General features: G+C 38.4%; 1 protein-coding gene across 3 annotated transcripts in view; it reads left to right on the top strand.

Annotated features, from left to right (window-relative positions):
* ANO4 (anoctamin 4) overlaps nucleotides 1-12,229 on the top strand; it is a 220,395-nt gene that overhangs the window by 100,907 nt on the left and 107,259 nt on the right. For all 3 annotated transcript variants that reach the window (XM_083821204.1, XM_083821205.1, XM_083821206.1), the window contains one exon: nucleotides 7,989-8,099. In XM_083821204.1, the coding sequence (XP_083677330.1) occupies nucleotides 7,989-8,099 (111 nt within the window). The remainder of the gene's footprint in view (nucleotides 1-7,988; nucleotides 8,100-12,229) is intronic.

Genomic DNA, 12,229 nt, shown 5'->3' with positions numbered 1-12,229 from the left:
GAAGGAGTTTCTGCTTAACACTAATTACTGAAAATTCTCTCTTTTGGACAGGCATCCTGTGTGAGCAGCCCAGAGCTAGTCCACGCATTTTAATGGTGAAGTGCTGTATTTCTCTTTGGTTACTCTTGGTAATTTTAGGAGGTCACAGGGTTTTATAAGAAAGGCCAACTGCACCAGGTTTAGGGGCAGGATTCCTATTGCTTGTGAGATACTCTCAAAGCCATTGAGACATTGAGGGGCATTGGTAGCCATTAGTTATTATTGTCTAGATTAAACCTTCCACTCCAGAAGCCTCTAAATCTCTGCAAATTGGAAGAGACAGACTGGGGATAGACTGTATTTGCTTACTCTGTTCATATTCCCTTTGTGAAAGCATTTGCTGTCAGATGTAGGATCCTGCACTGGATACACCTCTATTCTGCTACCATCTATTTAGGATAACCATTTTCACATTCCTTTGCTACGTTAATTCCTCAGCAGTTTCAGGACAGCTGAAGTTCCCAAAATGGTTTAGCTGCTGGTGTTTTATGAGGGAATGAATTGGCAGGATGTGTGTCACTGAAAAGGCTATGATAGGCTATGGTATAATGTGAGTCTGTATAAACGATTGTTACATAAAATACCCCTGGAAGACAAGCTGGGTATCTTATAAAAGCTATCTTGGTATTCCATGTTATAATGAAGTAAATCTTTGGCACACTAAAGTTATCTGTTAGGTCATGCCCCTGTGCAGCCAGCTTTTCTCTTTTTCTCATCATAAACTAGTGACTTCAGAACCAGGCAAGCTTTGCAATGAACAGTTTATTCAGCAAATGTTTTCTCCCTCTCCCCTTCCTGGATTGCCTGCTAACAACTCCTGACATTGTCAGGAGAGGAAATTTTTCAAAATATGAGTTTGCACTGAGGGCTATCCATCCATTTTGTCAGTAGTTGTCTTTGGAAAAAGCATAGGCAGCATGAGAGACACAGAAAGAAAGGGCATGCTGAATGCAGGACATCCCACTTCTCTGTGGTTAATTTGCTGAGAGGACTTCTCTGCTTCTGATGCCAGCCAGGGTTTAACAGAGAGCAGAGTGGACACCATAAGTCTTAAAAATACCTTAGGCTGTGATAATTTAGTAGTACTAGGTGTTTAGAAGTCCCCTCTTCACTATTGCTGCTTCTGTAAGATAAGGAAAGAGTTTGTGTTAACAATTAAACATATGACATGCCTTACAGTATATTGAAATGCAAAGGGAAACTGTTTTTAAGTAGCCTTTCAAAATTAATTCCAGTATAGTTATTATGATACCCTTGACATGACCATGCACAGAGACAGCCATTGCATAGATTCTTTATGATAAATAAAATGACATGAGTTTTTTAATTCTTTTTTTTCTAGTGTTGTTTGTACTTTCCTACAGAAAATGAAGTAGTCCTATGTATTCATTCCAATCACTTTCAAAGCATTGTTGAAACTAACAAGGCATTTTTGTGTTTTTACACTCAGCTTTTGATTCTCTCGCACTAATATACAGACACACTATTTTGTCCATAATCAGTGAGAAAACCATTAAGAGAAATGATGTTTTCTGCACAGTGAAATATTCAATTATCTATGTTGAACATTGACAGATTATACTATTTTTTAAAGTAATTGGTAAACCAATTAAGACTACCAGGAGTTATGGACATATGTAGCAGTCTACCAGGTCAGAGGCTTTTCAAAGGTCTGCAGATATTACCACAGGGTACCCAAATGTTTCTGTCTTGGAAACACATTGTGTATTAATGCTGTAAGGATACAGTGCTTTTACTTAAATTAGAAGTCTCTAAAGGTCTCTCTTTCAACATGTATCATTACTTAGTATCTATAATTCTTCCAGAACTGTGCTTTGTAGACAGATAGGGGCAAATCCTGTGACCTACATAGGTAAAAATAAGTACCTCAAATGAGGGAAAACTGTATAGATAGCAAAATTGGGGTTTAAGATACTCCTGATATGTCACAACAGGTACATACGTGCTGGCACTGTCCTACCACACTGAAACCACTGCAGACATGGTAGACAGATGGTTTTGCCTTGTTGTATCTTAAATAAAAAGATCTGTCAACACGTTCTTAGAAACAGAGAATTAAACACATACCTTTTCCTGTCCTTTTGACTGCAATCTTCAAAAGTAACACAAGATTGGAAACAAGCATCAAAATGAAAGAAAAAGGGAATCTACACCCTGTAGAAATTTGAAATTGTGTTGAAACTGCAAGATAGAGGAAACTTAGTACTACTTGTAAGGATCAATGAAAGCTCCTAAGTAATGCTCTTGTTCCAGAAAAGAGAAAAGTGTTGGACCGGTGGGTCAAAAAGCTGCAGTCTTTAACATTTCCAAACACTTTTTGTTTTAATCCCTCTGGTGGGGAAAAAAAAAAAAAAAAAAAAACTGATGTACTTGAAACTTTTTGAGTTTCAGTAACTGAACCAACATGTACTTCATACTTTGAGGTTTGTTGTCCACTATAATCCTGGGATGGATGCTGAGAAGAACCACTATGGTGTAGATTTTACTTTATTTCTGTCACTGAAAACATGATGCCAGAATTGAGATGAGTAAAGCTATTGATTTCATATGCGTGTGTAGCCCTAAGATGTTTAGATAATACTCTAAACAATTTCCATTTCAAATTGCACTTTTGCTGCAGCTGACCTGCCTAACATTCAGAGTAAGAAGACAGTAGAAAAAGTACCTGCATGGGTGATCCTTCACCCCATATTGACTAGGGTTGCCTTTAGTGAAAAGGGCACCATGTGCTTTGGCCCTCTTAGAAGTATGACAGAATCACAGAATAGCTGAGGTTGGAAGGGACCTCTGAAGATCATCCAGTCCAACCCCCCTGCCAAGCAGGGTCACCTCGAACACATAGCACAGGATCACATCCAGGTGGGTTTTGAATATCTCCAGAGAAGGAGAGTACACAGCCTCTGTGGGCAACTTGTTCTAGTGTTCTATCACCCTCGCAGTAAAGAAGTTTTTCTCATTTTCAGATGGAACTTCCTGTGTTTCAGTTTGTGCCCATTTCCTCTTGTCCTGTCTTCAGGCACCACTGAAAAGAGCCTGGGCCCATCCTCTTGACGCCTTCCCTTCAGATACTTGTATACATTTATAAGATCTCCCTTCAGTCTTTTCTTTTCTAGGCTAAACAGGCCCAGCTCTCTCAGCCTGTCCTCATACGACAGGTGTTCCAGGCCCCTCATCATCTTAGTAGCCCTCCACTGGACTCTCTCCAGGAGCTCCATGTCTCTCTTGTACTGGGGAGCCCAGAATTGGACACAAAACTACAGGTGTGGGCTCACCAGGTCTGAGCAGAGTGGGAGGATCACCTCCCTCTACCTGTAGGCAATGCTCTTCCTAATGCACCCCAGGACACCATTGGCCTTCTTGGCCACAAGGGCACATTGATGGCTCATGGTTAACCTTGCTGTCCACCAGGACTCCAGGTCCTTCTCCATAGAGCTGCGTTCCAGCACATCAACCCCAACCTGTAATGGGGCACAGGGTTATTCCTCCATAGGTGCAGGACCCTGCACTTGCCTCTGTTGAACTTCCTGATGTTTCTCTCTGCCAAACTCTCCAGACTGTCCAGGTACCTCTGAATGGCAGCACAGCCTTCTGGTCTACCAGCCACTCCTCCCAGTTTTCTATCAGCAAACTTGCTGAGGGTGGACTTCGTTGCAGCATCCAAGTCACTGATGAATAAGTAGATGGTTTTCTGTGACAAGAGCATATACCCACGTGGCATACTAGGTATTTACCACTTGTATTCCATTTCCAGGCTAATGTACAGTCATTGTGAAAGTACAAGTTTGCTGCCAAAATGATTAAAAAAAATCATCTCACTGCACTGATAAAAGTCTCTGGCTAGCTGCCTCTTCAGAAAGATGTTTTGAAGCTATAAATTTTCCTCTGCAGAGACTTCTAGAGCTGTAGACAAAACATTTATTTGCACTTGCTGAGTTAATTGGAATTGAGGGAGGACGAAGAAGACTGTTCAGCAAGCAACTGAGTTAAATATTTCTATTCTTACCAATGAGCAGAACCTAAGTAGGAAAATTCTTCAAGAATAGAAAAATTCAAGTAGTAAAATTACTCAAGAAACCTGACTGCCACAGCAAATTACAAAGATGTTCTTACATGTTCATTCAAAATTATTGAGTAAATATGGAAACCTTACTGTGCCTTGAGAAACAGAAGCACTTGCCCCATCAACTTATTTGCATGATCTTTATTTTGGTGCCATACACTGAAACTCTGCACATTTTCTGTGCATCCAAATGCTCATGCTCAATTTCAGAACACTGTGTGAAGTAACTCATCTGCAAACATGGTTTGCCCATCACAGAAAATCACATGTAAAAATGTGCAGGCTTGGAAAATCTGGCTCCAAGTATTTATTGTTCAAGAAAATAGTCTTTTGCTTTTCAAAGCTCATGCTCGAAATGCTGTTTGTGATAATTGAGTAGATACTAGATGATATATGTAGCAAGACTCTCATCCAGCAAGGTGCTACATATGTTCGTAATTTTAAGTAGATACAGAAACTCTCTCACTGCAGTGGAAAACCTTGTTTAACATCAGCACCATATTAACTACCTTGCCACACAATTTGCTTATCTGTTACATATAATTTTAATAAAATTCCACTTTAGAACAAGCCATTTCGTCCAGCCTCAAAAAATTAAATGCCTTTTAAAAAATCTCATATGTTTTGCTATGTGAGTTAGTAGAGGCCCTTCAAAATCAGTAACAGTATGCTACTTATTCACTAGTTTAAAGAGTACATCAAAGTAAATGTAATAAGCTAATTTAAAATGTGATCTCAGATGAACTACTGTCTGAATAGGCCGAGAAAAATCTCAGACTGACCTTTTAATAAAATCACTTAAAGTTTGTTAAATCTAATATTTACTTCATTTTTATTTATGTTTGCTTATTTCTCATGTTTCCATAGATAGAAGATCTTTCCCTCTTGGCCTTCTGGGCAATATTTCTTACAGTTTAGTCAGTGAAACCTGTCACTGATAAAGTATGAATCAGCAGCTGCTAAAGCAAGAAGGATATGCTAAAGCCAGGTTAGTTATCCCTCAAAAGCAACAGCAGCACCAGGTACTACCTGGTTTGTTGTACTGGAGAACACTGTTAAGACAAAAGATGTAGGAGAGAACACTGTAGACTGTCCAAACACCTGCTGGAGTAAAACCTCTGTCCACCAGCAAATCAGAAATGATTGAGTTGGCCAGTCCCTGACCTAACACATAGGGGTTGTTTCGCTAAGACAAAAACAAACAAACAAACAAAAAAAAAACAGCGAAGTGTTCCTTCTGCAAAGTGGGTGTAGAGGGAGAGGGAGAAGGGAAGAAACAAATGTGCCCTGATCTGACTGTGTTTATTGACACCATGAAGATTGTGGGAGAAGAGTATTCCTGTAACCGCTTATTTAGAGACTATGTTGCTGGCAGATGCATTTCTTTTTCTCTTTGTGTTGGAGGAGGCAAGTTTGTGATTAACCATGTATTAAATCACAAAGGAGTGGTGGAAGACTGCCTACAGTTTTGAGTGAAAATAGGCTGGCTGATATTGTTGGTCTGATACTTGTGCAGTGAATCTAGATATTAAGACTCTTGTATATCAGATAAATGTATGAGACTGTCATTCATGTCTATATTGGATTGCTGGAAGCTCCCTTTACTACAAATGGGTCAAATACAGGAGAGATCTGACTGTAGCAAAACTTGTATTGGCTTCATAGGTTGTGTTTGGCTGAACAACAGTCTGGTTTAGACTGGACACTTTCTGATGCCTTTCTAGACAGTATTTTTCATTAATTAAAAGTGGTTTTGAAATGGAACATATGAATTTTCCAACAGCTTCTTTTTATTAATAGGCTTGTGGTTTTCATCTGATGTCAGCACTTTGGGACCTCCATTGTTGGTTGGCTGTCATTTCCTCTCTCTCCCGCCCAATTAGTTCAGATCTGTTGGAGATGCTGCAGGGATTGTGTTACCTTCATCTGTTCTGGGGAGAAGTAATTTGAGTGTGACAGGAATGGAGGCTTTTGGGGAAGAGGAGGTATTATATATATACCAGTAGTGTCATTATTTTGCTCCAGCTCGGGTTCGAATGAAGACAGGCTGGTGGATTGAGGATCCAAACATTCATTTCTATACGTTTTCAAATGACAGTTAAGTATTTAACAGGAAAATGAATGACATCACTGACAAAGCTGCTTGACTGAATTGCTGTCCATTATTTAATTCTATCCTCTGCTTATATGTCTTTTCCAGCAGCTGCAGTATTTTTCCTTAGTCTCCAGAATTCTTCTCTGGGGCAGATTCAAGACTGCCACCTTTGAGGCCATCTGCAGATTTCCCAAGGCTGCTATTGTATGAATAATCAGCTGTCTCACTTAAGAAATTCTCTTTGTTCTACATCATTAAATGCTGACTCCTGCTGTTGCTATGACAGATCACTTTACAGGAATCTATAAGGGGAGCTGTGTCTCATATTAACAGTGGGTCTTTACTGTGGAACAAATGAATATGCTGGGGCAAGAATGAGGGAGTTTGCAATTTATAATATTTTAGCATTGGCAAATTAAAAAAAAAAAAAAAAGACTGAAAATGCAATATACTCATTTTGAGGTCCATATTTCCAGAAAGTGAATTAGGGTCTTTAAAATAGGGTTGAGTAATTTGGTGCCCAGAAATATAATTCATCACTCCCATCAAGGCAGTGGTCACTTGGGGAGCACCAACAGTAGGTCTCTGCCCCTCCTGTGGCTACGGTAGTTTGGGAGGGAATTCAAAAGAAGACTGGCTTGTTATAGACAAACTGTGTAAGAAAGGAAAATGCTTCCATCAAAAGCATGAGTGATAGCCTCTAGTGGAGGCAGAGTAATGGCCTAAACAACCTGACATTTCGTTCCTGTACCATGGCCTTTTTGTTCTGAAGTCCTTTCTCAGGTATCTCCCTGATCCCTGCAGCTCTCTGCTAAATCTTTGTACCAGTTACTCAAGAGCATCAATTCTAACAGACGCCTTTGTGAAATGTCAGGTTTTGCTGTCACTCTAAAAACTGGCCGTATGCCCAGTAGGTCTTTCTTTGTCTCTAGCTGCATCGAAGCACCCCGGAGCCAGGAGTTTAAGCCCCTATGCCCAGTATCTTTTCCTATCTGCTCTTGACATTTTTTATTTTTTTTAAACATGGAAAGAGTGTTTTTTGAAAACTTCCTAGTTTCTTCGTTCACGTTGAAAGAACCCTGATTCTTGAGAGAGGTGCAAATCTCGTGCCTATTTACATGGGCATTGAAGCTGTCATCCCCGGCCTATGTTTTTTATGTTCTGTTATGCTTTTAAGCCAACATCATGGCATTCAGACTGACGCCTTTACATGTCACTGTGACCTCCTTCGGCAGGACTGCAGTACTGGAGTGCTTCCTAGACCATAGCACACCACCATGTCATGTGAGACCATATGGTGTCCCGTGGCTGAAACATGTTGTCCATGCTCTTTTTATCCTAATGGTTGCTTCCTGTCTTGAGATTTATTTTGTTGTTCATGTGTTAGTGTGTTTTTTATTTTACTACAGCTGTTCCTGTAGTATCGTGTCATTTGTAAGAACACCTCTTGTCTGTTTTTGTATTTTGGAGTTAGTTTTCTGGATGGTATGGTGAGGGGATGCTCATGGCATGGTGGCATACGTTCTTCTGAATGAGCAGCACACCAATGGTGACTGCATCATTGCTGATAGCAGGAAATGTTGTTTCGTTCTATTTAGCTTTAAATCAGTCCTGGCTATATTGAAAGCTGCTTGAAGAAAAATTATTTCTGCTGTAGGAAAAAAAAAAAATAGGTAGTATTATCCAATGTGTGTGTTCCCTCACCTGAAAGCCCCTTGGCTGGATTTTCTACTGCACTGTCACAAACCCCATCAATCTCTTCAATTTCTTCAGAAGGAACAGAGGATTTGCAGGTTAACCAGTTGGAAACGCAAATATGGATAAAACCAGACATACAGAAGACAGATGTGGACTTTTCAGAAATTCTTAATGCAATACAAGAAAGTAAGTTATTACTTGGATGTAAAATCAAGTATACAGTCAAAGAATCAATTGTGATGCATTGAAATTATAACTGAAGGAACATACAAAGTAAAAAACTGAATGATAAGTATGTGTAACTAAAATTAGTGAGAAATTTCAATAGGCTATTGAAGGACAGTAAGAAATCTTAATATCAGAGAAGTCATAGTAAGATTTGGATTACTACGTACCTAAGGAATCCAGCAGTATATATTTCCTGTGCAGAAGTAATGAGATATATTGATTCATGTTACTTTAATCCATTCTTGAATGCCTGTGTAAATTAATATTAACATATACATGCTTCTGTCTGGGATCTAAGAGTAGACTTGAAGTTTTATCTGTTACAGAGTATTGTGGTATATTCACATTTTTGCATCCAGCAACTTTGGGGACCAGAAATGATAAGCTTAACATGATAAACAAATGCCTGCATATCTCAGATAGTGTGTGGAACCCTCTCTTTTCACATGTGGTCTGAGAAGTGATTAGTCCACCCTTCTCAAATTTAACTGCATAATAATCTCAAGACTTATGCTAGAAAAAAAATACTAGTCTTATTAACAAAGGCTGAAGACACCCCACCCCAAAGACTGATGCAAATCTGGAATCCAAATGAATCTGGAATTTCAGTGAGAATTTTACATAATAAGTTGAAAAAACAAAATGCATGGCATGATGACATTGGTAGCTAGCTTCCTACTTTCCCTTTTTTCCAGTTTTATTTTAAATTGGGGGTTTTATGTAACAATTTTCTAAAGCAAGAAATAGCAACTTACATTCTTGAGTGCTAAAAGGCGTATAAGAATGTCTAAAACTCTGCACTTCTTCTGATTTTTATAATGAGAATCAGTACTCATGCACTGCTAGAATCAAGGCATTTGGTGATGGTATTAGTTTGGGTATGGTAGGGAAACTCTCAGGTTAGTTAACGACAGAGGTAATCATTTGAAAATGTATCACCTGGTTCTTGAAGTTGTATGTTTAGGATGAACTCTGTTTTTTCTACCTTAGAAAGCTTTTCGCATCTGGAAATGTTAATATGAAATTTTGCTTTCTCCCTTCTTCTCCTCACCCCATTAATATGTCACAGCCCAAATACAAGCCTGGGGCAAGTTGTGGGTGTGTACTGGAAAGGCCGAAAAGACACTATAATCTTTCAGAGGCTGAATAGACAAGACAGATGAAAAAGGATAAGCAGATTCTGTTTGGAAAGAGACTACGTCTGAATACAAGAAGCTATTATCTTCTCCATTTCAAGCATGTGGTGGAGTAGAATAAAAATGCATGATTTGGTTAAAACAATTAGATGCCAAGATTAGATTTATTAACAATGCTTTTCAAAAACAGATTCTTATTTAAATGGCCAGACCTCATCTTCCCTTGGTGCTATGCCATACTTCAATAGCATACTCTCTGGTTATATCCCTGTGCTGAATAACCTGAAATTTCTATTCAACAGGGAACAGATTTATTTAAAACCTCAAATGTTTAACTTCTAGAAAAAACTCCTAGTTCCTTTTAAAAGTATGCCATTTTTCTGTGGTTATAAAAAGGGGATTAATCTGACTCAATCTCAAGGGTTTGCAATGAAGATATAAACATCTGCATTCATTGCCTAAGATCCTTTGACATTCAATAGAAAGTAAAAAAGGTGTGTATATCCAGTTTGTCTCATTTTAAAGTAGGTGGCTAATATAGATTACATGACCTGAAACTTGAAAGTGGTTATTTCTCTCTGTTGTCTGAAGATGGAATTTAAGGAGATAAGCTACTTTAAATCAGAGCCATAGCTTAGGCACAAATTTCTTCACCATGGATATGTGCATCTAGTTGAAACCTACCTTATATAAAGCAAATATTTGAAAGTGATTATTGGATATAAACTGAATAGAAATAGGCTCTAAATTGTTTTAGCAATTTGAATATAATTTCAAAACTAAATGGCATTACACAAAGAGTCTTAACATTCTTAAAAAAAAAAAAAAGAGAATTAGCATTTTGATTTAAAGATTATTTTAGAGCCATTTGGAAAGGATGCCACTTTTACAGGCTTGATACAGTGTTTTTCATTTATCCAGAACAGACACATTTGCTGTTGGGAAGTTAACCTCTGTAACCCTCAGATACATTCTGTTGTGAAAAGATGAAAGCATCACTATGGCTGTACAACCCCATTTGCAAAGGCTTGCTACATGTCGAAGGGAGCATCTTGTCACTTGCAGTCTGTTGTGAATAGCAAATAATTAGGATAAAACAGGCCTAAATATTCTTTCCAGAGTAGTTGCTCCAAATAGTCATTGTTACTTTTATTCCCAGTGGTTGTTAGTACTGAATGAAAATTTAAAAAGGCTAGTGATGCTTTTAAAGATCACATTTTTTTCTTCCTAACATGAGTTTTCTGAGCATTTCACTTTTCAGGAGCTGTGTTCTGTAAACTTAGCCAGCTGGTATATCTTTCTGTTTGGTATACTGCCAAGAGTGATCATTCAATAGCAGAGATTTTTTTTATTTTTTTATTACCTAAAACAAACAGTTTGGTCAAAAGCTATTTTTTTAATTTCTGTCCTGAATCTCTCTTAGACTGCAAATGAAGATAAAAAATTACCATTATATTATTTACTTTTATGTGAATATAATATTATAAAAGAATTAATAGTCATTTCTACTGCTTCCGAGCTAAATTTTACACTTGACTACCATAGTTTGTGTTAGACTCTTACATACATTTTTCCAAAGATTTCTGCTAAGTCTTTATAAGTTTCTTCTTGACCACAGTATACTCAGAAATTACCAGTAGCCTATCAGAGAGAGTCTGGAAACCATAATTACTAATCTGAAAATGGCTATAAACATGCACTGTAAAATATAGGATTGCACTGGGTGTAAAACTGCCAAACAGGGTGATGCATCTGGCCTCACCTCGGCTAAGGACGAGCCAAGGCCTGGCAGGGCAGGGCTGTGGGGATCCGGAGCCCAGTCCTGCTGCAGCCTCGATGGTGCAGGGGTTGACAGGCCCAGAGGTGACGTGGGGTTCTGGGCCTGGGACAGGGTGGAGGGAGTCCTGGGAGTCTGGCCAAGGGCCATCATGGCTGAGGGTGCCCTCAGCACCCTGACAAAAGCTGGCAAAGGCTTTCATGGCTGTTTCCTAGTTATTATCCTGAGAAGATAGACTTCATAGTGTCATGGAATCATAGAATCAAAGAATCGTAGAATGGTTTGGGTTGGAAGGGAAAACCACTTTTCTTATGGAGAAGTGTTAAACAACTGTGTTAATGAAAAGACAACTCTGATTTCAAAGCTCTTTTCGTGAATCCCCATAATTTGCTTCAACGTATGAAACTTCTTTCCACTGCCATTGCAGTAAAGTCAAAACTAAGAAATTTCTGGCTTTTCAGAATATTTCTCAGCATCCAGTTTACACTGACTCCCACAGTGTTTAATAAAAATAAATAAATAATTTTGTTATGTCATTTTTCCTCTCCTAGTCTGGAAGTCAGAAATCAATGAATTTCCTGAGACAGGGTAATTTATCACTGCATAGTTACTGAATTTAAGACTTAACATGAGAAAAAGTTCTGGGCTGTGGTCACTCTAGGATGCCCACCTTGCAAAAATATTTCTGTCTTGTACCTGGCAGGCTACTGAGTTAAGGAAAATGTTTGTATACAAAAAATCCACCATAATGAAGTAAAAACATAGCATGTAGCACAACAAGATGCAGAAGGAGTCTTGGTTTTTCATACTCAAACTTTTCTGCTTCCCAAGTCTCTGAAAACCAGGTATTTTTTACTCAGGGTTTTTATTAAGGAGTATTCTCCAGTACTAGTGGTTTTAAACTCAATGATTTTCACCACCATCTACACATAGAAATGCTCTCCACTTATAAACATTGCAAATATTAAGTTTTAAAGAAATTCATTCTTCAATGTTACTGGTAGGCCTAAAAGTCTCCCAAGGGCAGCTTCTGCAATATTGATCTACAACTTGCATTATCCAAAACTAGAATGTACTCTGTGGCATGGTGTGACAATTGATAATAGAAGAGATGTTAATTAACAGAAACATAATACTTCCATCTTGTCAAGTATTATTCAGGTCCTATTATTGAA

Source organism: Anser anser (assembly GCF_964211835.1).
Source record: "Anser anser genome assembly, chromosome: 1".
Classification (NCBI taxonomy): domain Eukaryota; kingdom Metazoa; phylum Chordata; class Aves; order Anseriformes; family Anatidae; genus Anser; species Anser anser.
The sequence above is the reverse complement of the archived record's forward strand: the minus strand, read 5'-3'. Positions and strand labels throughout refer to the sequence as shown.